The following is a 27,685-nucleotide window of genomic DNA, read 5'->3' on the forward strand; positions in this document are numbered from 1 at the left end:
CACGGGCTGGCGGCTGGCAGCAGCCTGGCAGCCCTTCTCCTCGCAGCTGGCTCCCATCCATGGTTGGCAGCCTGGCCTGCTGCTTCCTGGGCTGTCGCTGCCACTCCTCGGGCGTGTGGCGCCTCAGCGGGGCGGAACGAGGCGTCAGGGGGAAAACACAGAAACCTCGGCTTTCCTTCCCCCGCAGGCTGATTGCCGACGGGCTGCCTTGTTTCCCACCACCGTGGGGACTGGAAAATGCTGCTGCTAGCAGCAGAGAAGAGGTGTTGGTGCTGGCAGGCGTGGGATCCCCCGGAGCGCTGAGCTGGGCCCCCGCACGCTCCCATCGTGCCAGCAGATGGGACCGGGTTGAACTGTCCTGGAGCAAGATAATCAGCTTTAAAAATTCTCCTGGAGCCTGATTGACCCTCAGACACACTGCACTTAGTTGTCGTCTCGCATCTCCATCAGTGGATCTAAGCCGTATCGCCATCAACTTTTTCCATGATTGCCCCGCTCTGGAGCTGTTCGGAGCATCTGCCACAGGCTGCCTTGGAGCTAGAGATCCAAAGCCTTCTCACAGGGACACACTTGGGAGCCAGTCATCGCTTCCCAATAATGGTGAGATCCTGGGAAGTATCAAACCCTCTGTGCTGCAGTTATTCCTGCAAGGAAATCGCTTCTATCCTCCATGAGACTACTGTGTTCTCCAAGAGAATAACCATGGAGGAGTGCTGACATCGAAGAGAAGGATAATTTTCCATCTTCCACCCGGTTTTGGGGGAAACCCAATGTCTTGTGGGCTGGAGCTCCTGTTATCCTGGGCTCTGGCCTTCTCCCTTGAACACAAAACACAGAGGAGGAGATAAGAGCAGCAAAAGCATGCAAAGCACTGAGCTCTGGAGAAGTGTGCCAGGGATGTGGTTCTCATCAGTCCTGTGGGCTCGGGGTGGCATCAGTGCTGCTGCAGATGCTGCCAGATGTACAAGCAGGAAGGATTGCATCCCATTTCCTCGCTTTATCAGTGTCCAGGCTCTTGTCCTTCTCTGTGCCAGGAGCAGGGATAGGACGTGGGAGCATCCTCACTCCTGGTGACCTACTACCTCCTCAGAGTCCCTCCCAGGGCCTAAAGGAGCTCCAGGAGAGCTGGAGAGGCACTGGGGACAAGGCATGGAGGGACAGGACACAGGGAATGGCTTCCACTGCCAGAGGGCAGGGCTGGATGGGATATTGGGAAGGAATTCCTGGCTGGGAGGGAGGGGAGGCCCTGGCACAGGGTGCCCAGAGCAGCTGTGGCTGTCCCTGGATCCCTGGAAGTGTCCCAGGCCAGGCTGGACAGGGCTTGGAGCAGCCTGGGACAGTGGAAGGTGTCTCTGCCCATGGCAGGAGGTGGGAATGAAATAAGCTTTAAGGTCTTTTTCAGCCAAAGCCATCTGTGATTCCATTATTCCGTCCCTCTTGCAGTGCCTGCTGTCACTATGGCAACCTCTGCTCTGCGAGGACATGCCGTGGGCTGGGGATGCTCTGCGGGACTGGGATGCTCTGTGGGACTGGGATGCTCTGTGGGATTGGGATGCTGTATGGGATTGGGATGCTCTGCGGGATGAGGATGCTCAGCAGGATGAGGATGCTCAGTGGGATTGGGATGCTGTACAGGATTGGGATGCTCTGCGGGATGAGGATGCTCAGCGGGATTGGGATGCTCAGCGGGATGTGGTCACTCCGAGCCTGCTGCTCAGGGCCAGGCAGTCCAATTAGAGCTGATGCAGCCAGGGGAGGGTTACGACCCTCCTCCTAATGGCTTTGGAATTGCCACCTGGAAACGCTTCTAAGCAAGCGGCTCATCCCGCAGGGCAGCGCCCCCTCCGTTACCCTGTCGGAGGGAACACGCGGTGCCGCGGGCAGCCCGAGGGGCAGTGCCGGGCACTGCCGGGGAGGTGTGTGGCTGTCGCTCGGCTCGGTGGCGCAGTGCCCGCCGGTGGCAGCAGGGGACACACGGGACATTGTTTGTGCCGGCCGAGGCGGGACGCGAACCTGCGGTCCCCGAGCCCCGAGCCGCTCCCTGAGGCCGCCGGGAGTTGGAGTTCCTCCCGCCCGCCCTGCCCTTCCTTCCGTGCCCCGGGGACTACGTTTCCCGTGGTGCCGCGCGGGGGGCGCGGCGGGGCGGCGGCTCGGGGCGGGCCGGGCCGGAGGAGGCGGAGGCGGCGGCGGGGGCGGCCGCTCCCTGGTAATCGCCGCTGGCAGCGCCGGCCGGGCATAAAAACCGGCCCCGCGGCAACCTCCCGGCGCCCCTCGGCTTCCTCCGCCTCTCCTCGGCCCCCGGGCGATGCGCGGTGCGGCAGCGAAGTGAAGAAGCGGCGCCTTCTCCGTCCTCATCCTCCTCTTCCTCCCCGCGACCATGGGCGACTGCGGAGCCCCCGGGGACGTGAACTCCAACGTGCTGGTGGCGCGCAGCACCGGGGACGCGCAGCTGGACAAGGCGGTGTGGCAGTGGCTCAGCTGGGACAAGGTGGGCGAGCGCCACAGCGGCTGCGACACCCCCGTCCCTTCGCGGGGACTCCCCGCTGCCTCCCTCCCTGCCCCCAGCGCAGCCCTGGCTCCGGCAGGTGCAGGGATGGGCACGGATGGGGCCGTCCTGGCACCTGGAGCACCGCCCATGGCTCACCTGGGCAGGGATGGGCACGGATGGGGCCGTCCTGGCACCTGGAGCACCGCCCATGGCTCACCTGGGCAGGGATGGGCACGGAGGGGGCTGTCCTGGCACCTGGAGCACCGCCCATGGCTCACCTGGGCAGGGATGGGCATGGAGGGGGCTGTCCTGGCACCTGGAGCACCGCCCATGGCTCACCTGGGCAGGGATGGGCATGGAGGGGGCTGTCCTGGCACCTGGAGCACCGCCCATGGCTCACCTGGGCAGGGATGGGCATGGATGGGGCTGTCCTGGCACTCACCTGGGCAGGGATGGATGGTGCCATCCCAGCACAGGGTGCTGTTGGAGGGTATTTTGTTTGTCCTGTCGTTGAAAAGGTCACTTTGGGGTTTTTTGAGGTTTGTTTTTTTTTTTTTTCCAGCTGGTTTGTCCAACCATCGTGGCCTGTGCTTTAAAAATATACCTTGATGATGGGGGAGGGAGAGCTACCAGTGCACCAGTGGTTTAGGCTCCTGACTGCTTTTCCTTCGTTTTTTAGGTTTCTCTCTCTCCTGAGCCTCTTCTGCCTTTATTTTTATGAACAGGGACCGCCCGTGTGTCGGTTCTGTTCCCCGTTCAGTTGCATCCTGCCAGGATGAAAGCGGGAGAGCTGCTTTCAGGCAGGTGCCACCTGATGGCTCCGAGATGAGCTGGAAATGGGCTCTCTCTCCTGCATGGAAATGAGCTCTCTCCTGCCGGCTTTGCCGAAATTAACAGGTGCCATCTGCCCCTCCTGCGCTCAGAGCTGCTGCTGTGAAAATATCCGGGGGAGGGAAGGAGTGCAGAAAGGAAACAGCATTCCTGATAACACATGTGATAAGCCAGGTTCAACTCCAGTAAATATTTTATTTTAATGACGTCTTGTTAGCCTGTTGAAAGGCTTCTGTTGTTTTTTAGCAGGTTGTTTTGTCTTTCCTAAAAACGTGTGAAGTCAGAGAACTTCCACCGCAGGGGGGCAAATAGGCAGGTTGAAGCTGGCAGCAGTGAAATTCAGTGTCCACTTCTAGAGCTCCTTCGGGGGCTGTGGCTAACCAGTGAAATGCAAATGCAGGGTCAGTGTGACTGTGCCTGCTCGCCCTTGCTTCCCCAGGTGACAAACATCACCTTTCCTATCAAGCTCCAGCTTGGAGCGTTCAGGACTGCATGGAAAGAGGCTTCCAGGAGAGCTCCTGGGAAATCTGACAACTCAAAGCCACCTGGAGCAGGAGGAGGACTGGGGGCTGCTTGCTGGGGCCAGGGGCCGTTCAGCAAAGGTGTTACCACAGCAGGGGAAGGTGTTGTGAGAGGAAAGGCAGGGATTGCTGGACATTGCCCTGGTGCTTCCCCATAAGCTGAGGAAGTGGGGCCTTTGGTGCTTTATCAGCCTTGACCCCCCTTCCCACCCCCAGCTTCCTGAGCTGCAGGGGTTTTTGCTGCCCGTGATAAAGGAAAAATCTATACACTCTGTTCCTGGCTGCGGGAGGCTTTTGTCCTCCAGCTTGATTGAGAATTGCTCGCTGTAATGAATTGCCAGAGCTGTGCTCTGTGTCCTTCGTGGCTTGGGTGTTGGGGCTCACCTGGCCCAAAGCCCTGGGTGGGTGGGGGGAAGCCTGGCTGTGGGGTGAGTGTCCTGCTTTCCTGCCCTTCTCACCAGCCCCCTGATCCCCATCAGTGCCCCTGTGCCATCCTCTCTCCTGGGTCACTGCTGTAAACCAGCCTTGGAGGCACAAGGCAGAGCTTTTGAGCACTCCTCCTTGGCAAAGCGTGGCAGCAATTGGTCATTGTTCTCCACTTGCCCCCTTTAATTCCCTTTCGTCCTCTTCCTGATTCCCCTGCTGTACTTCCACACGTGCCTCCTTTCCTCAGGGAGCCTGGCTTGTGTGGCACCTGCTCCTGCCTGGGCTACCTGGGCAGGCTTTGGCTCTGAAAGGCGCTGCTGGGACTCCACAAGGTGGGGGAGGGGCTGGAATTAATTACCCAAGAGTTAATTAAAGCAGGCCCCATTCACTGCCTCCTCCCTTGGTGTTACTCCTTCATGGGCTCTGTATCCCTGTCTCAGCTGCCGTGTGCAGGCTTCCTCCTTGCTCATGAGGTGGTTTTGGGGTGCTTTTGGGGTGTCCCTCAGTGTTCCTCTAATTTTTGTGGCTTTTGAAATGCTTCCCAAGAGGAAGTGGACTTGATAGTTTGAGACCAGTGACTTGCTGCAGTTACTTGCTTGCAATATTTTTGCTCGTTAAGACTTCCAAGTGAATTTTTAAGAATAACATCAGGGAGAGCGAAGGCCACAGAAGAATTCATTGAAGCTCAGACCAACCTGAGGCTTTTCCCCCTTCCTTCAGCTACACATGCTGAAGGAAGGGAGACTAGAGTGTGCAAAACAACAAAAAAATTGCTGTGTGTAGTAAATTATTTTGACGGGGTGTTAGCTTTGAAACCAAACTCCGGTGGTAAGCACAGGTGATTAACATGACTGGGTGTGGAAGAGCCACAGGAAATACCCAGCTAATGCCCTTGTCTTTACTTCCCCGCTTGTTCCAAATGCTGAACCCTGATGAGCCACGGAAAAGTGCGATTCTGCCTCGGCAGGCAGCTGTGCAGTGCATGGCAAGCTGAAGATTTGGCAGAGAAGAGTTTTTTTTCTTTTTGCTTACTAATACTTCAAACCTTTCTGAAATGTGTTGCAGAGTCTCCTGTGGGCTGTGACCCCAGAGTTCTGGATCTGGCAGTGACTTATTATAAATAGCTTTATATATATATATTTATAATGTAACAGTTTTAGAGGGAAAATAATTACAGAACTTTTTTTCTGGTGTTTATGTGAGCAGAGGACAGTGTTCAGTCTGTCACCCACACAGCAGCCTGGCTGTCTCTGTCCCCAGTGTTTGATTTCCATTTCTCTGTGACCAGGAATGGGAATTACTGCAGGGAGGGCTCTCACAGGCTGGCTCTCTCTCCTCCCAGCCTGGCAGTGATGCCAAGCCCTGCTCCCTGGGGGTGCTGGGAGCCCTGATGGGTGTCCTGGGGACAGGGACATGTCCCTGGGCATGGCAGGGAGGGCATGGCCTGGGCTCTGCTCCTTCTGCATTCCCTTCTGTCCATGGTGAGCCTAAGAGCTGCTGGACAACCAGGATGCCACCCAAAATGCCACCCTGTGGTGGCAGGGGGAGTGCCTGAGGGCGCTCCCAGGTGTTGGTGGGTGCTGCAGCACTGGGAACTGGGGGAGGGCAGGGGACCATCCCGGCCAGGGCAGCAGCAGGGACTGACTCCTGTGGCAGAGCCAGCTCGCCCATCCCCAGCCCAAACAGCACCCAGAGCCCTGTCCTCCTGCCCCTTTCCTGCCCCAGCAGGGCGTGCTCAGGCAGCAACAGCCTCTCCCAGGGCTGCTGTCACCTTATCTGCCACCTCCTGGTGCAGCTGGCCGTGGGCAGGAGCCTTGTCCAGGGGGAGCTGGTGCCTGCTGCCTCTTGATTGCGGCCTGGCCTTTGCAGGCTGTGCTGGACACTTACAGATGTGTGCTCTGCAGGCACCAGGGAGAGCACGGAGATGGATTAGGTAGGTGTACATCATATATATTAGCTTGGTGTCATTTATTTATTATATACACATTTATAGTGGGTTGGTATAATTTAGTTATTATATGCAACTTTATATTGGGTTTGTATCAGTTATTATATACACATTTAGATTGGGTCAATATAATTTTTTTACACATTTTTATTGGGTCAGTAGCATTTTTTATTATATACACATTTATATTGGGCTGGTATAATTTATTTATTAGCTACACCTTTATATTGGGTCAGTAGCATTTATTTATTATATACACATTTATATTAGGTATCCTAGATTTATTGTGTACATAGATGTGTCTACTAGAGAGGTGTCATGTGTTTATACAAGTATTATGAAGTGTGCCTGGTGTTCAAGGAGGGTGATCAAATAAACAAATGTCTGGATGATCAGATAAACAAATACCTATTTTCTACAGAGGTTTCGGTGCTGATGGTATGGTTTGAAGGTGTGAGTTTGTCTTTTTGCAAAGCGAAGAGTGGTGGGATTTTTTGCTTGAGAGTGGCTATTCCATAGGCAGGTGTGAGCCCCTCCCCATCAGTCAGTAACCCTTGGAAAGGCCCTGCCAGGTGCTGGGGTGTTCCCTGCCCAGCTTTCAGCTCCTGCCAGCCCAGAGCATCCCAGGAGGGCTGGCTGGCCAGCAGTGCAGAGACCTGGCACCTTTGGGCCCTGAAATAAACGCTGTTTTCAGCTATCAGCATCCCCTTACTGCGTGCCTTCGGGTGGAAGCCTGCAGCCCCTGAGCCCTGTGCTCCTGGGAGCTGGAGCTGCTTTGTTAGAGCTGCTGGCGTTCAGGCATGCCTTGAAGCATTGCTGTTCTGAGCTATTTCTGTATCAAACAGCCTCGTTTGTTTCTGCTGGAGACAGGAAGCTTTAGGCAGGTTTGTATCAGGTGGGGTTTTTTTTTTTAAGGATACTAATCATTCAAACACTGTAGTCTAAAATCTCTAAGGAACTTTTACTATTTGCTCCTGGGAAGGTGACGCATCACAAAAGCCCCCGTGAGACCTTCAGCTGTGATCTGATTTCATACTGCCAAGCAAACCAGCAAAACCTCTGGGTTTTTTGGGATTTTTTGGGGGTTTTTTTTTGGGGGGGGGTAAGTGTCAGCAGCAGAATTCCCAGGCCAGGGTGGCAGATGGTGCACAGAGCCAGGCTGGCTGTTGCAAGAAGCTCAGCTGGGCCATTGGGTGTGAAAATCCAGCTTGGGGGGAAAAGGGCAAGCTGGGAAGGAGTAAAGGTGATGCCAGGCTGGGATGAGGGAAGGAGGAAAGGTGATGCCAGGCTGGGATAAAGGAAGGAGGAAAGGTGATGCCAGGCTGGGCTAAAGGAAGGAGTAAAGGTGATGCCAGGCTGAGCTAGGGGCTGTCAGGAGCTCAGGCTTATCCATTCAATAGCCTCAGAACCCAGAGTGTGAGACACATCCTCAGCACTTCTGAATTTACACCCACTCCTGTACACTTCTGTTGGCCCAGGGGTTTCAGGTCTCTGTAGAAAGCTTGGGGATTTGCACTTACAACTTTTTACTCCTCCTCTATTTTCTTCAGCTTCAGCTTAACTGAGTGTGACCTGAGCAAATTAAAATGTTATTTGGGTGCTGGTTTGGCCAACTCTTTTTTATGCCTTAGGAAATTAAGTAGCTTCAGTCAGAAATGCTTATTAATCCATTTTTAAAAGAAATGTCTCTGGTCTTGCTTGAGTATTGCCTCAGTTCTGCAAAGCTCCATGAACTATGGGATGTGTGATTTCTATTCGGTTTTTGCAGGGAAGCAATGCAATATGTCATAAAAAGCTGTAGAGGATGCTGTGCAATTTAATAAGTGCATTTTAAAGCCAAGCCATGCCCTGTTACAGCGTGAAATACTCTTGCCTTAGACTCTTTTCACATCAGTCATTTGTTTTCTGGTTGGCTGCCTGTGAACAGCTGAAAGAGAAACCTCCCCTGTTGCAGTTTAACATCTATTGTGCCCCATTGTTTTGGTTTCTTTTTAGGCCTGTGTGTAGCTGTGCAGCGAGCAAGGCCTTGCTTTGGTTGCCAGGCCATCCAGGAGCCTGGACAATAATGGCTTGCCTTTTATCTTAGAGCACAAAGAAATAAAAATAAGAAATAAAAAGTGACTTGAAATTCACATGTCTGGGGTTCAGGGTCTGCTGTCAAGCTGCAGGAATAATTCCAGATTTCTCAGTGTGTTTTACTGTTGTTTTTTCTCCCAGTGAAGGTGCTCAGCTCGTGTCTTTGTGCTTTCCCCAGTCCTGCTGAAGAGCCTCCCCCTGTCCGTGAGGAGCGTGTTTCCAGCGCTGCTGGAGCTGGCTGACCTCTCCTCCAAATGTCAGGGGAGCCTCACCCCTGCCCTGCAGATTCCATCTGCCTTTTCTAACCTTTCCTTGCGACTCTGCTTGAGGCAGCACCTCTTTGGAGGAGCACTTGTGCGTGCAGAGCTGTGGTTTCCACCCCTGCAGTTTCTCCAGCTGTGCGAGCACTGCCTCTCCCTCCTGCTGCTGCGCGTGGGCTCTGGGAAGTGCCCTGGCCACGCTGACTGTCCGCAGGCAGGCAGGGCTGCTTGGTGCCCAGGTCAATTCAGTACTGGTTGGGTAGCTGAGGAATGAGCAGTAGAGGTGTGCAGAGCTGTGATGGTGATGTGGAGTTAGGGAAATCCTGCCTGAGCAGGGGGATCAGTCTGGGTGAGGATCTGGCCTGCTGCAAAACAGCCTGTCCTCTCTGGAGGGGCTTAGGAGCCTGGTCCAGTGCCAGGTGTCCCCGCCTGTGGAATAGGCTGATCTCCAGGGAGCCTTCCAACCCAAACCAGGCTGTGATTTCCAGGGTTTTACTGTGCCTGTTTCCTATGGGTGGGGAGGAAGGAAATGCTGCTTCAAGGTTTGGGTTTTTGTCCGTCCTCCAGGAGCTGAGATCGGGAATGGAATTGTGTCTGCCTTGGAAAAACCTGTTCCAAAGGCTCTGCTCCTCAGGCAGAGGGGCTGAAAGGTGTCTTAATGACCATATAATCACACTAGTGGCAGCAGGAGCTCTTGAATCCTTTGCTGATAATGGGAATAGCGTGAGAAGCGAGTTCCAGTGGAGGCTGGTGTGCACGCTTTTTGTAGGATGGGAGGGATTTGCTCTAGGAATTCCCTCAAGCTGCTGAGCAGGCACAGTTCAGCTCCTGATTCCAAGCAGACCCTCACCCTCTGTTGCAGAACCAGAAGACGAAGGAGCAGATCGAGAGCCTGCTGCAGGACGGGAAGCACGGGGAGCTGCGGCAGCGCCTGTGCTGCCGGCTCAGCTTCGGCACGGCCGGGCTGCGCTCAGCCATGGGAGCAGGCTTCTGCTACATCAACGACCTCACCGTCATCCAGTCCACCCAGGTGAGCCCTGGGGGAGCCTCTGCCCTGTGGGAGCAGCTGCAGCCCTGCTGGGATCAGCTGGGGTCCTGCTGAAAGCCCCGAGCCACCGGGGAGCAGGGAAGGCTTGATGCTCAGAGGTGGCTTGGAGAGCTTGGGCTGGGCTGGGGTTTGGCCACTGGTCAGCCTGCTGCAGAGCCTCCAGGCTGGGGATCCTATGAGCTGCCATAAAGACTTGTGGTACTTGTGGTATGATCTAGAAATACTTGTCGTGTTTCAAAAACAAAACAACAAAAAGAACCCAAGCGAAAGAAGCAAAGCCCCAGCCAAACAAACATTTTCTTTTGTTTTCAGCACAAGTTGTGGACATATATGAACTGAGTATATTACATGTCCTTAAACAGTTTATTTGTGCCCACCTCTAGCCTTGACTGTTGAAAATAGAGTGAGCTGGTGTATTTGGAGCCCTTGTGCTTGGGAAATCAATAAAATGTTAGGACAAGACTGACTCTTACCTATTTTGACAGATAACTTTTGTAGAAAATAGGTTTCAGCTGTATGGTCAAAGGAGTTTTATTACATGGTTATATGAGGCTTGGTAAAGCCTCTCATTTAATACTGTGCACCCAAACTTTTCAGCTGGTTTCTCTTTGCAGGCTGATGCTCTGACCTCCCTCAGGACCTGTGGCTGAAATGGTGCTTTCTGCTGGCCTGGGGTGGAGGGGTGTGCTCAGAGCTTGGGACAGCTGGGACTCTCCTAAGCTCTTTGACATTCTTCTGTCTGGGTTGTACAGCAGGAGCCCACGCTGTCGTGGAGAGGCCAAATTCCAGTACTGTTCATGGAGGCTTTGTGAAGTGCTGGTTTGCAGCCCAGCCTTCTCTCCGACAGCTTTGCTCTGCAGCATCCTCTTGGCTCTAACCAAAAGCTTCCTTTAGGTGTCTGACCTGCAGACTGGACACGTCCTAGGAGGATGCCTGCTTCCCCTCTGCCCTTCCTGCTGCAGGCATGCCAGCCTCTGCCAGAAGGATTGTAATGGCACCAGCAGCTCCAGGCAGGCTTTGCAGTGGGAGCAGGCTGAGAGAAGGGGGTGTAACAATCAGCGTTCTGCTGCCAGCGGTGGCATTGCTAAAAGCAGCCAGGCTGCTCTGAGAAGCCCTGTTTCCTTGGTGGCTTTTGGGAGGTTTTTGGGAGCGATTTCTCTGCGGCTGGCTTTGGGGGTGCTGGCTGCTGCCTGTCCCTTTGTGGCTCAGCCATGCTCCTGGCACAGAGGGTGAGCTTCCCTTTGGCTGGGCAGGGAACACCTTGGCAGGCTCATTTTCGTGGGCACTGCTGGTTTTTGGGAGTTCCAGACCAGGGGGGTGTGCTTCTGCTCCCTCTGCACAGCTGCTATTTTTAGTTGTTTATTAGAGCTGCGGATCAGGCTGGGGGAGGTGGATTGGGACCTGTTCCTGAAGTGAACTGCAGCAGATTTCAGCTTGCTTTGAGCTCTCCTGCTCCTCAGAAGCTGAGGCAGGAACAGCTCTGGTGAGCATGGGCAGCCCTGGCTCTCTGGGTTTGCCCTTTCCTGGGACAGGAATAAATGGCCAGTTAAACAGCAGGCGTGGGTGTAATTAATACTTCCTGCAGTTAAAATAAGCCGTAGTGAAGTTGCACATGTGTTCTGTGTCCTTCATTTGAGCTGGTTTTTTTTTTTTTCATTTGCTCCTCCTTTGATTTGATTATATTGATATTGTGAAAAGTCAGATCCAGAAAGGTGCAGAACATTCAGCAGTTGCTGTGGACCCTGCTGAAAATTGCAGGTACATAAACTCTGTAAAGCCCTGATTCCCTGGCTTTTGTTCTACTTTGGTGCATGTCCAGGTGCTTTTATTAGTGGGGAAGAAACCTGTCACTCATCTCCATAGTGACAAAACCAGCCAGCTTTGCATCAAGGAGTTTCTTGCTGCTTAAAAAGCAAAGCTAAAGGTAAAAGACAAAAATCTTGAATGCTGGGCTTTATAAAGCTGTTCCTACCTCTCTGGATTTCATCCACCGAAAATCTGTTTCATTCTTGATGCCATCACTCTTGCCTCACTTCTCTCTTGAGCTCGAGCATAGGGGACTGGACATGCTGTAGATGTAGACTTGTTCTGTCCCATGGATTTTGCACCAGGAAATCACCCAAACCCAGCAGAGGGAGAGGTAATTGTGATACTTGGGTCACCTGAGGAGAATTTTGGCTTAGATCTGAGTGCTGGCACCTGCTAATGAGCCATTAATGAGATGCACTTGTGCCTCCTTTGGAAGTGGTGGTAGTTTAATAGCAGAGGCAATTAGGGACACTATCAAAACCAGAGTCTTGTTAAAGGGAAAAAGAAATTCTTTAAATTGAGAACCTTTTCCAAGAGAGGACTTAACCCCAGAGGTGCTGGAATTCCTGACTGCCCTTAGGGCACCTGGAAGAAGATTGGTGTGAGCTCAGGTGGAGGGTTTAGACAGTGGAGAGGCTCTGCACTCACTTCCCCACTGACATTTATTGATTTATTTCCTGCAGCTTTCATAACGGTGTATGGGTAGCAGGCAAGCCCTGCAGGACGGAGTGAACTGCAGCTGTGGAGCCCGTGGCTGAGCTTAAGGGGCTCATTTGAAGCAAACTGCTCCACAGCAGAAAGTAAAGACATTCCTGCTTTTCTTCATACAAAATCTTAGCCTAAATAAGGGGTCTGTTATAAGGAATCTGCTGTTCATGTTTTTAGATGTTATTCAGGATGCTCAAGGCAACTTGAGGAGTTTTCCCCATTCTTCTCTCTCCTCCTTGCAGCTGATCTTCGCACTCAAACTGTTCCCTGATTTTTAGGCAAATTCAGAACCAGCACTTTGGAAACAACGTTGAAAATATCTGACTTGTGCTCTGGGCAGAGAGATAAAGACCAGGCTGGCACATCTTATATTGCCTGAGGGGATGGACTTCCAAAACATGGATTTTTCTCAGCTCAGTCTTGAAGATAATTTGAATGAATGAAGCCACAGTATGGATTGAAAATGGGTGTTTGCTTCTTGAGGGTTTGTTGTTGTCCTGCTCACTTTTATTTCCCACAATAGTTTCTCTGGTTACTTTTGCAGTGAGCACTGGGGAAAGGCCACTGCTGTTTTTGTGAATATTGCTATGGCTGTGTTTGAGCTGTATTTTGCCTGTGACATTATCCATCCTTTGTGAAAGATTACCTTTAGTGTTTGTGCGTGCTGTGGTCCAGCTAATTCTTATTTTCTCCTTTTTTTTATCTCCAGGGGATCTACAAGTATCTGGAGAGGAACTTTTCAGACTTTAAGCAGAGAGGCTTTGTTGTTGGATATGACACACGAGGTCAGGTCACCAGCAACTGCAGCAGTAAGAAGTATGAGTATTGATTACATTTGCAAGACTAGAAATGAAATTGTGGCTTTAAATGCATTCTGTCCTGTCAGCAGTCTTTCTCTTTGCTTGGGGTGAACTGGCCACACTCTTTCCTCTCCCTTGGTCCATTGAAACAGCAGTGAGCAGAGGCTGGGGCTAAATCCTTTGTGCTGCCAGTTTGCCAGCAGAGGAGGAGTGCAAGGCTGTTTGCTCCACCAGAACTCCACATAATTCTCTGTAAACTCAGAGAATTTACAGATCAAATGCACAAGAACATCGGGCTTAAAGTGCCTGGACAGAAATTTGAACATGAAGGTGAATTCAGAGCATTAACATCCAGCTGGAAACCCCTGAATATTAATGTACTTTTTACACTGTGTTCTCTGGTATTTCACACCTGATGTAAGCTTGTTTGGGGGAGGACAATTCCACCTGCAGCCTGCTGTAACCCTGTGTGCTTTCACTTTGACGGGATTTTACCTGGAATGCTTAAAATGTAGGCTTCCAGCAATGGCAGACTGTGCTCTTGGCAAGGAGAGGGGAGAAAACTGCTTTCTGAATTCTCTAAGGAATCTTAATCCCTTGCCATTGGGGAGAAAAACACATGTGGGGATAGCATGCTGTGCAGAAAAGCCAACCCAGGACCTAGTTAGTATTTAGGTAATGAGGAGTTAATTGTTGTAGTTGTTGTAACTAACAGTTCTCTTTTTTTAGTGGTATTTAATGTTTGGGGTTTGAAGAAGTCCAGTAGAGCACAGAATGCAGTGAGTCTCTCTTCTCCCCTGGGCCTCAGGATGTGTGGCCCATTCTCCCCAGGCTTTGGTGTGAGGGGTTTAAACTCACTGGTGACACTGAGCTTGCAAACCCAGATTGTGTGGTTAGGCACAGTCTAAAAATGAGGGATATAAGAGTGCTGTTCCTTTCTAGCCCCCCAAAGCCTGGCCTTCAGCCTGGATGCTGACACAGCTGGTTCACAGGTCCTCAGCTCCTGCCTGCGTGTTTCTCCTGTCCCCTGGCATCCTGTACCCTTCCAGCAGTGCTGGAATCCAGCTGAACTCCCCCCAGAGAGCTCCCAGGGGGAGCAGAGTGCTTTCCCAGCACTGTGGGGTGGCAGAGCACCCAGCTGTGTCCTGTAGCTGAGCTGGTGTGACCCAAGCAGAGTTTCAGTAGCTTCAGCTCCGAGCTGAGCTCTGACCCACCCAGGTGGTTTCTGGTGACGTTTGACAGGTGCTGTGGGGGAATTCTGAGTCTGTGGGGTTGCTGGTGGTGGAGGGGAGCAAGTCAGTACTAGTGCTTGTCTGTGAGAGCAAGGCAGCAAGGTGAGCTTACCCCGTTTAATATCTCCTCTCTTCTGCCTCTGAGACTTCCCTTCACCTCCTGAGCTGTGCAAAGGAAGTTTGGTATCAGTTACCTGGAAGAGAATGAGCCTCCCTGGTGCTCCAAAGGGCAAGTTTGTAATGAAGTGAGAGCTATGGGCACTGTTCCTGTTTCTACGCATTCTGGAATGAGGGGTGCTGCTTTGCAGCAATTTATTTCAGGGCTAGATCTGCTTCCTGGACATTGTCTGAAGCTGCTGAGCAGGGCTGGCAAAGGAGCCTTGTGTGGGAAACCAAATCCTTTTCCAAGCCTGCTGTTGCAGACATCTGGTACTTCAGGCTCTCTGGGAAGCTGGTTCTGTCCTTGGGCAGAGGGTGGCTGTCCTGTGTCTTGGTGTGGGATATCTGCTTTGTTTGGGTGAGGGGCTGAGTTGCCTGGCATTGCCCAGGCAGCAGCTGAAAGTGCTGGCTCACGCTCTGCAGCCTGGAAACTCTGACCCTGCTGGTGCCATTTGTGGGATGCCACTCCAAGCATAAGCAAAAAAGCAGGAGAGTGCCTTAAGAAACAAGTGCCTGGAGGTGGCAGGAGTTCCATCTGCTGTCAGGCTGCCCTGGGCAGCTGGGGTGACTGAATGCTTTCTTTTTCCTGTTGGTAGGCTTGCAAAGCTCACTGCAGCAGTCCTGCTGGCAAAAGATGTGCTTGTGTACTTCTTCTCCACCTATGTCCCTACCCCCTTTGTGGTGAGTCACCTTCTCTCCTGTTGTTGCAGTACACTTATGGGAGTGTTTGAATTTACTGAGAAAGAGAGCTGCAGTATTCTTCAATTCTGTGATTTAACACTAAAATGGAGGCTGCTTGGTGCATTTGGCTCTTCAAGGAGGCTGTAACAAGGATGTCACCAAATTCCTCAGTGCCTCTGCTTTCAATATCTCAAAAATAGGCTCTTCTAGTCACAGCAGCTTTTCCTTGCATGGCTCTAAACCCTTGTATTCCGTGAGCTCTCCCAGGGTGCTGTGTGTTCTATGGTTTGAGAGGAGGACTGGAATGCCTGGAGAACCTGGGATTTGTTCTTCCACAAGCCTTTCTGTGAATTCCTTCCTCCTGTTCCTGCCTGTTTGAGGGCTCCTGTATTATCAGTGTAGACTTTTAGCTGGCCAGCTAAGGACTGCGTTCTTGCAGTTGATTAAACAAAAAAAAAAAAAAAAAGCTTTTCTGGAGCGGAGTTAGAACCAGCAGAGTTAGAGTTAGAACCAGCTTTCTGCTGCTGGCTGCAGGAGGCAGAGTGTGTGGTTTTCAGGTGGGCTGGGGCAGGCTTATAGGCAGCCCTAGGGCTTTTGTTTTGTGGCAGGGGGTTTGTTTGTGGCAGGGGTTTCTGTTCTTTGCAGCCCTACGCCGTGCAGCAGCTCGGGGCCGTGGCCGGGGTCATGATCACCGCGTCCCACAACCGCAAAGAGGACAACGGCTACAAGGTGAGGCCTTAAACCCTTCCCTGCCCTGGCAGGGACACCTTTCCCCAGCCCAGGCTGCTCCAAGCCCTGTCCAACCTGGCCTTGGAACCCTCTGGAATGGGGCAGCCTGTGCCAGGGCTCCCCTTTCCATGTGTGTGCATTAGAAGGATAACTTATGGAAAATAACTCGTCCTTCTGCAGCCTGACGCACTCCTCTGTGATGAGAACACAGGAGCACACAGCTTGTGTATCTTGGGCATAAATCCGTGGTGACATTCCACAGAGTTTTCATCAGCAGCTGAAGGAGTGCTCCAGCAATTTGTGTGTTCGCTGCTGAGGCTGAAAACTCAGTTTAAAACTAAGCCAGAGCTGAGGTGAATGCATGCACACAGTAGGGGACTGTGCTGATGATGGGAATGATTCAGAGTGGATTCATAAAACACAGTAGCATTGTTGTTCCCTGGTTTTCTGGGCATTGAAGAGGGGTGGGTGGCTTCACTTGGCAAGCGTGGGACAATCAAACCATCCACAAGAGCAAGTGCAGCGTTTTAACTGAGTATTTCCTTCCTCACCTCTATAAGAAGCTGAATTAGACTCTCAGCTTCAGTTGAGCATTCTGGAGGCTCTGTGGCAGGTCAGTGAGTGAGGAAAGGCAGGCAGAGCTCTTGGGGGTGACTGAGCTGCTCTCACCTTCCCTGGAACAAGTCGTGAAGTTCTTCAGCAGCCTTTGCTTCTGCTTAGCTGGAACGATGAGTGAGGAAGGAAGCCACATGAATTTCCCAGATGCTTCATTTGTCAAGAAGGAGTTTGTTTGTGTGTTCTGATACACAGCAGTTTACAAAGATACAGTTTACTTTTGCCAGGACCCTGGTGGGTTTCCTGGTGGCTTTCCTTTAGCCAGGACCCTGGTGGGTTTCCTGGTGGCTTTCCTTTAGCCAGGACCCTGGTGGCTTTCCTGGTGGCTTTCCTTTAGCCAGGACCCTGGTGGCTTTCCTGGTGGCTTTCCTTTAGCCAGGACCCTGGTGGGTTTCCTGGTGGCTTTCCTTTAGCCAGGACCCTGGTGGGTTTCCTGCTTTCCTTTAGCCAGGACCCTGGTGTGTTTCCTGCTCTTTCCCAAGAGCTGTTCCATCTGTCACAATTTCCCATGTGAATTTCAGCAGCTTCTGAAGGTTTTCGGCAATGTTAACCGAAGGTGACAGACCCAAAGCAGAGGCAGATCATCTGAGCAGAGTCTGCACTGTGAGCCCAGCCGTACTGCTGGCAGCAGAGTGTGGACAAGCTGGACTCCAAATCTTTAACAAAGGCTTTATTATATTATAGTTGAGCTTAGGCATGGTGTTTCCACTCTGGAGGGTGTTTCAGCCCAGGGATTGTGGTTGTTCAGCTGTGGAAAAACAAAGACCTTGGCACGCTGCTTATCTGTTTTGCTTTGGGTTCAAAAAGAAGCTGTGCTCCTTTCTGAAGAGGAATGCCAGCCTTGGAGAAGGTGATACTTTTCTACTGTTACAGTTTGCACAGCAGTGCCCAATTTTGGTTTCTCACGTGCTGATATTTCAGCTGTAACAGTTCAACACTAATACTTGTGTGCAAACAGGTTGTGTTGCTGTGTTGGCTCCATTTATCAGTTGTGAACTCGGAGGTTCATGCTGGATGATTCCAAATGTCTTGAGAATCGAGCCAGTCAGATGCTGACTTCTCCGTATGGCTTAGGCAGGAAACAGGTGGAATCCTGTAGCTAAAATCATGTATCAGGTTCCTAATTTTCATAAATAAACTGTCTTGTTTTCTTTCAACTTACCCCAGGTTTATTGGGAAAACGGAGCACAGATCACCTCTCCTCATGACAAGGAAATTATAAAATGTATAGAGGAGTGTGTTGAGCCATGGAATGGCTCTTGGAATGAAAATCTGGTGGACACCAGTCCCCTCAGACAGGATCCTCTGAAGAAAATTTGTGACAGCTACATGGAGGACCTGACCAAGATCTGCTTTCATAGGTATTGTATGAAGCAAAAGGTACCTGAGTTCTGTTTTAGAGTAAGCTGTGGGTTGCATGTGGAAAAACTGACTGCAGGCAGACTTCACTGTGCTCTCTGAGGTGTCATTAAATTCAAGGGTCACCATCCTTAGGGTTAAACAGCTTGAGAATAAAGCAGCTGCCTTGGGAGATTTAAGTTACTGTGAAATATCCCAGTGGAAACCATTTAATGCAAGTGAATATGCTCTGAGAGTTCTGAATAAAATACATGAATTCAGAGTAAAAGTGAGGTGCACATGCATAAAATAGATTCAGTCTAGAGGTTAGGTGGGGCAGAGGGTGAGAATAAAAGGAGGAGGATGGGTGGCATGAAGCAGATCTGGAATAACATTTTGAGGTGGTGGAAGCGCTCGAGTTTGATGTAGACATCAACAGCTTATTCTTGTGAGCCTTTGATCTGTTTCAGCAGAAGGTAAATACTTCATTTTCCAGGAGAAGCAGCTTTAAACCAGCATTTTCTAGTGCACAATAAGCACTTCCACTCATTGCTTTGAAATTAATGCAGGAATCAGCAGAACAGTACACAGAGGGACTGCAGTTTACTTTGCTTTCCCTCAGGAAAACAGTCTTGAAGAGCAGAGATCCTACTGAAGCTGTGTTTCCTCCTCAGGGAGCTGAACGTGCAGAGCAGTTTGAAGTTTGTCCACACCTCTTTCCACGGAGTTGGCCATGACTATGTCCAGCTGGCTTTCAAAGCCTTTGGGTTCCAGCCCCCCATCCCAGTTCCGGAGCAAAAGGATCCAGACCCAGACTTCTCCACTGTCAAATGCCCAAACCCTGAAGAAGGAGAATCTGTGCTGGTAATTGGGTTTCTGCTTCATCTGATTTCCGTGGGGAAGAACAAACTGAGGGAGAGGACAGGGAGAACCCGCTTTCTGCTCTATCAACACAGTGGGCCATCTGTGGGGTTTTTCTTTCACTGGGTGTTAGATGTAAGTAGGGAGGCTGTGAGTTCATTTACTCTGATGTTTTGGGTTATTTTTAATCCCTTCTTCTCCCACCAGGAGCTGTCACTGAGGCTTGCAGAGAAAGAAGGTGCAAAAGTAGTAGTGGCCACTGATCCAGATGCAGATCGGCTGGCAGTGGCAGAGCAGCAGGAAAAGTAAGTGAAGAGACCCTTTTGTCTTCCTGCAGAAAAGCTGGGGAGAGCCTCAGAACGGCCCCAAATGGGTGCCAGGCACAGGCCTTCAATCACTCTTTTCCTTCGGTATATGGATGTTTTTCCTTCTAGCTGTATCCTTTGGTATAGCTCCCAATACATTTTAAAGCAGTTCACCCAGCAAAGGGTAGATTAAATGCTTACTGGTGTAATAGTAGATGGCCAAATAAAGCTCAGCTGAAAACAGTGGCTACTCAAGACAGTAAAATCCTTTTGTTTGCTGTGTTTTCATCAGGCAAACCTTTCTTGGTGGCTGTCATGGGCTTTTTTGGTGGAGTGGGGTTTTTTGTTTGTTTCACTATTTTTAATTTTAATCCTTTCTTTTCCCCTGCTTTTTCATATGGAACAGAAATTCTTTTTCTCCCACCAACAGGCCCCAGTTCTGATGGTTGTGTAAGTAAAAGCTGAGCAGGCCCTGCCTGACTGCAGCGTTCAGGCTGCCTAGACTGCTCTGTGTGGATCAATTCCTGACTGCTCTCCTGCTGCTGGGGTCATCAGAGGCCTGAGCTGCCAGAGAGGAGACCCTGGGGGTGTCTTTGGGCTTGTAAAATCCTTGAGGTGTGATAGGTGTGGAATCTGTCAGTAGGGTGGCTTTGCCTAGAGCAGCTTGTCAGTGCTGTGCTCACATCCCGTGCTCAGTGCCTGCAGAATTCCTGTTCAGTGCCTGCAGAATTCCTCTCCCCCAGCCCTCACCCTGCCTCTGCGGGTGCTCGGTGCCTGCAGGGCTCCTCACCCTGCCTCTGCGGGTGCTCGGTGCCTGCAGGGCTCCTCACCCTGCCTCTCTCCACAGTGGCTGCTGGAAGGTGTTCACGGGCAACGAGCTGGCAGCCCTGTTTGGCTGGTGGATGTTTTCCTGCTGGAAGGAGAACTGCCCCCAGGATGCTGACGTGAGGAACGTTTACATGCTGGCGACCACGGTCTCCTCCAAGATTTTGAGGGCAATTGCCCTTAAAGAGGGATTTCACTTTGAGGTGGGTGTGGGCTGCTGTCTCCATCTGAACCCCTGCTGGTGACCCCACGGAGTGGGAAGTGGGCAGGGGACTCCCAGGCTTCTGGCTGGGAGTTCTCAGGGATTCCAGCTTGCAGAGAGTGAAACCAGGCTTGTGTGGGTGAAAGAACAATCTCCTCAGTGTTCTGGGACCGGGCAAAGCTCAGTCCCAGGGACACAAATTAACACCTGAATTGCAGGTAACAGGATATCCCATATCATATATATATATTCAGATAACCACAGCTGTGGCTGTCTGAAATCCTGCTGTATGAGAGAAGGGGGGTTTGTGCAGCCTGTCCTGCTCACTCTGAGTGCTGATGGGTTTGTAGGGAGCACTTGGGGGTTACACAGTGGCCCTTCAGGTGCCTGTGCCAGTGGGCTTTGAATTTGGCTTTACTTCAGGCTGTGTTCAGATCTTTAATATGCAGCTTTAAGAACTTGCTAAAAAAGAAACTGGGGGTGCTCCCCCCAGACTGGCAGTTTAGTTCCTGCATCAAATTAAATGGGATTCCTGTTGTATGTTAGCCAGAAGAGAGGTAAGTGCCTGAGATCATAGCACAAACATACAAAGGGCCAGGCCTCATTTATACGTGTCTTAATTAAATCCACGTGCAACAGGAATAAATATTTTGCCAAAAAATGAGGAACTTAAAATTGAAAGCAACTCTGAAAACCACTTTGAGTGACTGGCCAGAGAATCCTAATCAGGGTTCCTTGTAGTGGATTTGGTTCTCTCTCTAAATACTGCTTGTTTCTTTTAATTGGAGAAGGGCATAGTGGATTGCAAGAAAAAGAGAAGCTAGGAATTTACACAACCTCTTGGCCTTCTCTAAAAGCTCCCCATTCTTATTTGTAACTTCCTTCCCTCCAAGAAAAGCTGTTTCTAGGCTTTTGACTGCTTTTGCATGATTTATGTGAAAACCCCCCAGAACAGTGCTCTCCCCTCCCACCACCTAAAAGTGTTGCTTTTATATTTCTGTAGCTTTTCCTCCTGAATAACTGTGTCTGAACTGATGTGATCTGAGCACCACAGTCGCTGACACACTTTTTCCTTGGTTTGGCACTTGTGTCCTAGTTGAGTATCCACTAGGAAAATCCTTTCCAGTGGCTCTTTGCCTTGGACTCCTCATCCTAACTGAAGATATGACTTGTCTGATGCTTCTTTACTGTCCCTATTCTGCTTGTCAATTAATTAGATTTAAATTTAAGGAAATCACTTCAAAAACTTCAAAAGAATGAAAAAAAAGGTCCTTAAGCTTTAGTGTTTTGACTCTGCAGCAGTCTTTCCCATTGACCCTAAAATTCAAACTACATTGTTACATTTTCTCTTTGGTTGGTGTTTTTGTTTTTTGTGGTGGGTTGTTTTTTGGTTTTTTTTTTAATTAGTCTGAAGTGTAGGGAACAGTGGCTATTCTTTCTTTGAACTGAAACTAAATTGAAAATATGTATTTTAAGCTCTCCTTTTCCCCCTTTTTTAGGAAACACTCCCTGGGTTTAAATGGATTGGAAGCAGAGTAAAAAATCTCCTAGACAATGGAAAAGAAGTTCTCTTTGCCTTTGAGGAGTCTATTGGTATGAGTGTTGGTATCCCTTTAAACTGTTGAGAGCTGAGATGGGGAATGTGCTCAGGAGGGACTGATCTTAGCTATGAAATAAAACACACAGAAAAAGTACTTTATTTTTATCCTGGTAGTTCATGGCATGGATATTTTGCTCTCATCAAATTGGCCTGCCAACTCCCATAATAAATTGTATCTGACTTGCTGATTCTGGTGTTTTGCTTATCTTCCCAGCCCTATAACCCCTGGGTTCATTAGATTTCTCTGCATATGCAGCAATAAAGCAGCCTCTGTGTGCTGGCCAATTTTCCTTTACAGGATCAAAGGTTAGAGCTTCAGTCAGGTGAATCTGTGTAATAACCTGTCAGGTTATTTGTCCACAATCCCTTTTTCCTTCCTAGGCTTCATGTGTGGCACATCAGTGCTGGATAAGGATGGAGTGAGTGCAGCTGTGGTCATTGCTGAAATGGCAACTTACCTGCAGGGCCAGGGCCTGACCCTGGCACAGAAACTCATTGACATTTATGAGATGTGAGTGGTGTTTTTCATACTGGAATACTCTACTCCACTGTTTCAGAGCTGGGAATCATCTGAGGAACATTTACTTAAATATATGTATATATATATATGTAAATGTTTGTGTCCCTCAGATGTTTTCTCATTGTAAGATGTTGTGGGGTTTTTTGTTGTAGCATGGATGACAGCCCATCACTGGTGCAGATGTCACAAGGGGCTCCAGAAGGGCTGGAGAGGGTTTTGGGATAGGACACAGGGAATGGCTTCCCACTGCCAGAATGGATCTGTGACAGAGCAGGAAGGAGTGGCTAGGGATGCAATCCCAGCAGTCAAACAAGGCTGGTGTTTGTCAGAATTGAACCCTGTACTGACATCTCTGGGGTACCAAATGTGCTAAAACCCTCTGGATCTCAGAACTGAAAGCATTAATCTGCTCGTAGGTATGGCTATCACATATCCAAGACTTCCTATTTCCTGTGCTACGACCCTCCCACTATCAAGAGGATATTTGAGAGGCTGCGGAACTTCGATGGCCCTCAGTCTTACCCCAAGTGCTGTGGGGCTTACAACATCCTGCACGTCCGAGACATCACCACGGGCTACGACAGCAGCCAGCTGAACAAGAAGTCGGTGAGTTACAGGGTGTTTGTGCAGAGGAGGGCCTGCAGAACCTGGACTGCACGGGGAAGGAGGAGCTGTGGGATGAGGTGGTGATCCTGGTACAATGACCTCTGCTGACTCCCTGAGCCTGCTGCTCCCGCAGCTCCTGAGCTCCCAGGGGCTGCTGCAGTGGCAGTAAGGGACTGCTGTGGTTTTGTAGGTGCTGCCAGTGAGCAAGAGCAGCCAGATGATCACGTTCACCTTCCAGAACGGCTGCGTGGCCACGCTGCGCACAAGCGGCACCGAGCCCAAGATCAAGTACTACGCCGAGATGTGTGCGCTGCCCGGGCACAGGTCAGTGCCCCAGCCCTGCTGCCCACAGCAGGACACCAAGAGGGGACCCTCAGCGTCTGCTGCAGCAGGCTGCTCTCACAAACCCAGATCCCCAGCCACTTGGAGTTAAAAAGTGCTCAGGTGACAGTCACAGAGCTGTTTAGGCTAGGAAAGCTCCCTGAAATCTGAGTCCACCCTGGGACCAGCCCTCACCGTGTCAACCAGACCAGAGGGCTGTCACATCCGGGCTTTTTCTTTCTCTCCTGAGGTTGTGCTGCTGCTGGTGAGTGTCTGTGCAGCCAGGTGGGTTCCCACTGCCTTTGGGAATCTGCTGTTACCCTGAGCTGTGGGAGAGGAACTAGATATTGTTCACCTGGGTTGAGCTGCTTCCAGTTTAAAAGTGGGAGGGGGGAATCCAGGGTGTGTTTACACCACAGAAACCTCTTTCTTCATGATTATGGAACCATGGAATGGTTTGTGTTGGAAGGGACCTTAAAGACCATCTTGTTCCATCCCCCTGCCATGGGCGGGGGCACCTTCCCCCATCCCAGGTTGCTCCAAACTGGCCTTGGGGTGGGACAGCCACAGCTGCTCTGGGCAACCTGTGCCTGGTCTTCACCACCTGATCATTGCAATATTAATTGGAATTAACTTAACTAAAGAATAAAAAGGCCACTAGAGGGCTCTGGGCACCATCTTTAAAAGTCCTTTCCAGCCAGGGCCATTCTGAGATTCCATGAAAATCCTGCTGAAAAGGAGCTTGCTAAAGCAGGAGCCCCTACACCTGGCAGGTAGGAAACACAACAGGGCCAGTCCATCCCCATCAGCTCGTGCTGTTGGTTTGTTCATTTCTGTTTGGGCACTTCCCAGAGCTCTGAGCTGTGCCTGTTCTCTCCTGCAGTGACAGAAGCGTGCTGGAAGAAGAGCTCCAGAAGCTGATTGAGGCTCTGATTGGGAGTTTCCTGGAGCCTGCCAAGAACGGGCTGACCTGGCGCTCTGCGTAGAGGCCGCTGCCGGAGGAGGAACGCCTGGAACCAAGGACCCGGGAGCAGAGCAGTCTCATCTGTGTGTGTGTGTGTTTTAAACAGCTGCATTCTTTTTCTGTAAAGAAGAAGCATTCTTTTGTCAGGCTTTTCACCAAATTGGGATAAGGAGAGAAGGTCAGCGGAAAGGGTAGGATTTATTGTTGCAGTTTTCAGTCCTTTTGACCAAAAGTTTAACCGACCCACACCAATGTAAATGAACTGCCCTAGTACCTTTGAGACAGCTGAGCTTAGCTGCTACATCTTGTCTTAAACTCAGTTCAGGTAGCTAAAACACCTCTCTTTTTATGTGTGGAAAGGTTTTAAAGTTTTAAAGGAGTGACCACTCCAAACTGACAACAATGGCTGCTTCTTCCCAGCAGCTCTGAGACCTTCCATGCAGGTCTGCACTTCCAAAAGCATCAAAGCAGAGCTTCAGCATTTCTTGTTTAGACAAATCGTTGAGATTTTCCAGCTACTTAAGAGTTCTTCTGTTGGTAAAAGTATTCTTGGGCATTGTAGCTTCCCTGTGTGTGTCTTAAAATAACTGGCAGTGAAACAATAGTGGCAACAACTGCAGCTTGGGGTTGGAATTGCCTGTGCCTTTCCAAGGCTTCCAAAGGAGCAGGAACTTGGTCATTCCTTGGGAAAATTGCTCCTTCTGACTACCACAGGCTCTGTAGCTACTTTTTGCTCTGAAGGGTCTTAAGCATTCTTGATTTTCTGTATTCATTACTTTGAATGAAAATGCCAGTCAGTGACTTTTTGGTTTTCACTGGCCTGTATTTATATTGTCTGTGCATTAAAAAATACAAAACCAAGGAAGACAGTGGAGATGAGACTGACAGTTACTAAATTGTGATTTTTTTTTCTTTTTTTTTTTTTTTTTTTAAATTTTGTCATGCCCTGTCAGGTAATTTTGCAAATACCATTATTCTTTATCTTTAAGGGTAAATTTTTAAAGCTTCTCTCATTTATTTTCTCCCTTTGCTCAAGTAGCAAGTGGGACTTGTAATCACATTTTTCAAAAAACCTGCCCAAACCAATACTCAAGTCCTCCTTGTGGTTATATTGGATTTTGGGCAATAAAGGCCGTGTTTTGGCACAGGAGAGCTGGTTCTGGAAGCTCCCTGCTGTCACTGGCAGCAAGTGAAAAGAAGCAGCAGCAATTCAGTGCTGGGTTTTGCCTGTGTTGGAGATGATGGGAGAAGGACCCCAAGGTGCCCTGGAGTTCAAGCTGTTGTTTTGCCACTATTGTTGCCTCTCCAAATTCATCCTCCCTCCAATGATGCCCTCGCAGCTGGATGCCACAGGATGGCACAGGGTAGGTTTGTGTGTTTTGCCTCTCCATGGCTTCAGAGAGCCCTGAGCTTTGGGGGGTTCCTGCTGCCAGCAGCTTTGCACTATATCCATGGAGGAGTATTTCAGTGTCTGTGAGTGTGCGTGTGCTAGAGAAGGTCTGTCTTGCACAAGTTCTGATCTGTCACTGCTATTTATTTATTTTTTTATTTTAAGAGAAAGTATCTCCAAATTGTTCTGCCAGTGAGTGAAATGTATCTAATGCCAAAAGCTTGGTGGTTTTTTTGTTTTGTTTTTTGTTTTTTTTTTTACCTTGATTGTACATTTGACTGACATGGTGGGGGAAAATAGGCAAACCCAGATACACTGAGGATGCTCTTGTTGTCTGTGTTGGGTAGGGCTGGGAAGGCATTTCTGACTGCTGCTTTGCCTTCAGCTCTCCCAAAAAAGGGTGCAGATCTTGATCCCCACTGCACTGAACTTGAAGGAGCTCTTGCCATTCCTTCCATTGGCAGCAGAGTAAACCCTGAGGCGTTGAGGATTTTGTTCTCCAAGCAGTGAAGAGAACAAGTGACTTGGGACATAATTTTGAACAAACACTGTAAAAAGCACAGAGTGTGTGTGGTGAGCCCAGCTGTGTGTTATTGTAGCAGTCACGTCTTGTGAGTGATGGTTGTGCTCCTACAAAGAGCAGGAATCTGCAGCTTCCCAGAGATCTGCTTTGTGTCAGTCCGCAAGTGCTACAAATGGAGAAGACGTTTTCAAAGAAGCGTTGTTAGCAGCTGGTAACTGTTCACAATCTGTCTGTCCTTAATTGAAGAAGAAAACCCAGCTGTGGGGTGTTTTGTGTCTGGGGTTTCCCCATGGATAGGTCTGACAGGGAGCTGTAGCTGTGGTGATGCTTTTGGGAGGACAGCAGCAGGCACAACGTGTTGAATGTACTTTCAGGGTATAAAGACTATTTGCTGTTTTGAAACTGCTGCTACTGTTGTTTTCCTACTGTATTGGAACTGTTTGATATATTTATACTGTTCCATTTGTGGAACTCCTTTATCTCCTCCCTCTGGTTTCGCATCCCTTACTTCTATTACTGTGAAGGACTGGAATTCTCATTTCCTTGCCCTGTAACTTTGTAATGCATCGTGTTAGAGTTCACTTGGTTTGTGCGCAACCTTCCTTGAGTTGTCAGCTGGTCTTTCCCACTTCTCAGATAAGAACAAAGGCTTTTCTGACTTGAGTAGAAAGCAGGTCACAGATCAAAGGGCACTGTGGATGTTGTTTCTGAGGTGCTTCCAGGTGAAACACACCTTTCCAAAGGCTGGGCAGTGGCTAAAGCTGGGGTCATACAGCCGGTGTGTTGGGTTCAGTGTTTGATAAAATCCGGAGGGCTTGTGTTTGTGCCCTGGCTGTGACAGGTTTAGCCCCTGTGGTGGAGTCGTGTGTCCCTGGGCTGGGACAGGAGCTCTCAAGAGTTCAGGGCTTTGCCAGGCAAGGCTGAATGGCTGTGAGGCAGAGCTTGCAGCTGGGTTTCTTACAGAGGTTGTGATAGCAGATCCTGGGTGTGGATGAAATACGTGCAAGCGCTGTCCATGTCTGTTCCAGCCCCTCTGAGGGTGTGGGAGGGAATTGTGAGCTCGTGTGGCACAGGAGCAGGGAGTGTGTGTGTGACAGGGAGGGCTGGGCTGCAGCTGTGGCCCAGAGGAGCAGTGTAGCCCCCACTCTGCTCCTGTTTCCTTGCAGGACGTGCTTGTGTGGAAGCTGGGAGAGGAGCCATGGGTTCTGCCACTGGGGCAGGGTGGGGTCTGTGCGCTGCCTCAGGAAGCACCTGGATGCTCTCCAATTCCAAAACTGATACTGTTAGCGCTTTGTTTTGTCTTCCCTCCCCCTTTATGTCCTCTCCCCCACTAAGAGGGGGCTCCTTGCATGGTGACACCTGAGTGGTTACAGTCCAGCTTGATTCCCTCCACTCAAGAATGGCTTTGTACAGGTGACTGAAGTATCTCAAGTTGCGTTATTCCCCTTGCCTGGAATCTTGGGGAGTTCTCGATCTGTACTCCTGTTTACCTGATGTCTGTTCTGTAAAACTAGGGCGTATTACAAATACAGAGTGAGAATTTGCACTTTTCTGAAAACTTTCTGTGTACTGCTATGTGGATTTAGCTGAATGAAGTGTTATAAGTAATAAAATATTCCCTTCGTAGTCTCAGTCCAGGTTTCTTTGTCTTCTTTAGCCAAACACCTCTGTCCCAGAAGCTGAGCTGGGCTTGGAAGAATATCCATGTGCCACTTGGATAAGGCCTGGGAACAAGAGTCTGTTCAGAGCTGCCTCCTTTTGCTGGCACTGAGCTCTCCCTGATGGTGGAGGGTGTCCCTGGGGCTGGTGGGGACCTGGAGCATCCCTTCAGTGCTGGCTGCAGGCTTCATCCCAGGGCAGCCTGTGTACCTACTGTTGTTTTATCTGCCAAGGCTGCTC

General features: G+C 50.2%; 1 protein-coding gene across 1 annotated transcript; it reads left to right on the forward strand.

The window, feature by feature from the left end:
• The first annotated feature begins 2,260 nt into the window (after positions 1-2,260).
• PGM2L1 (phosphoglucomutase 2 like 1) lies at positions 2,261-27,418 on the forward strand. Its single transcript, XM_068180381.1, has 14 exons — positions 2,261-2,488; positions 9,413-9,580; positions 12,825-12,931; positions 14,903-14,987; positions 15,633-15,716; positions 17,499-17,692; positions 18,344-18,533; positions 18,738-18,835; positions 19,683-19,863; positions 21,362-21,455; positions 21,844-21,973; positions 22,399-22,588; positions 22,779-22,912; positions 23,793-27,418. The coding sequence occupies exons 1-14, from the start codon at positions 2,378-2,380 to the stop codon at positions 23,893-23,895; spliced, it is 1,869 nt and encodes a 622-aa protein (XP_068036482.1). The 5' UTR covers positions 2,261-2,377; the 3' UTR covers positions 23,896-27,418.
• Positions 27,419-27,685: the final 267 nt, after the last annotated feature.

The sequence above is a fragment of the Anomalospiza imberbis genome, chromosome 2 (assembly GCF_031753505.1).
Source record: "Anomalospiza imberbis isolate Cuckoo-Finch-1a 21T00152 chromosome 2, ASM3175350v1, whole genome shotgun sequence".
Classification (NCBI taxonomy): domain Eukaryota; kingdom Metazoa; phylum Chordata; class Aves; order Passeriformes; family Viduidae; genus Anomalospiza; species Anomalospiza imberbis.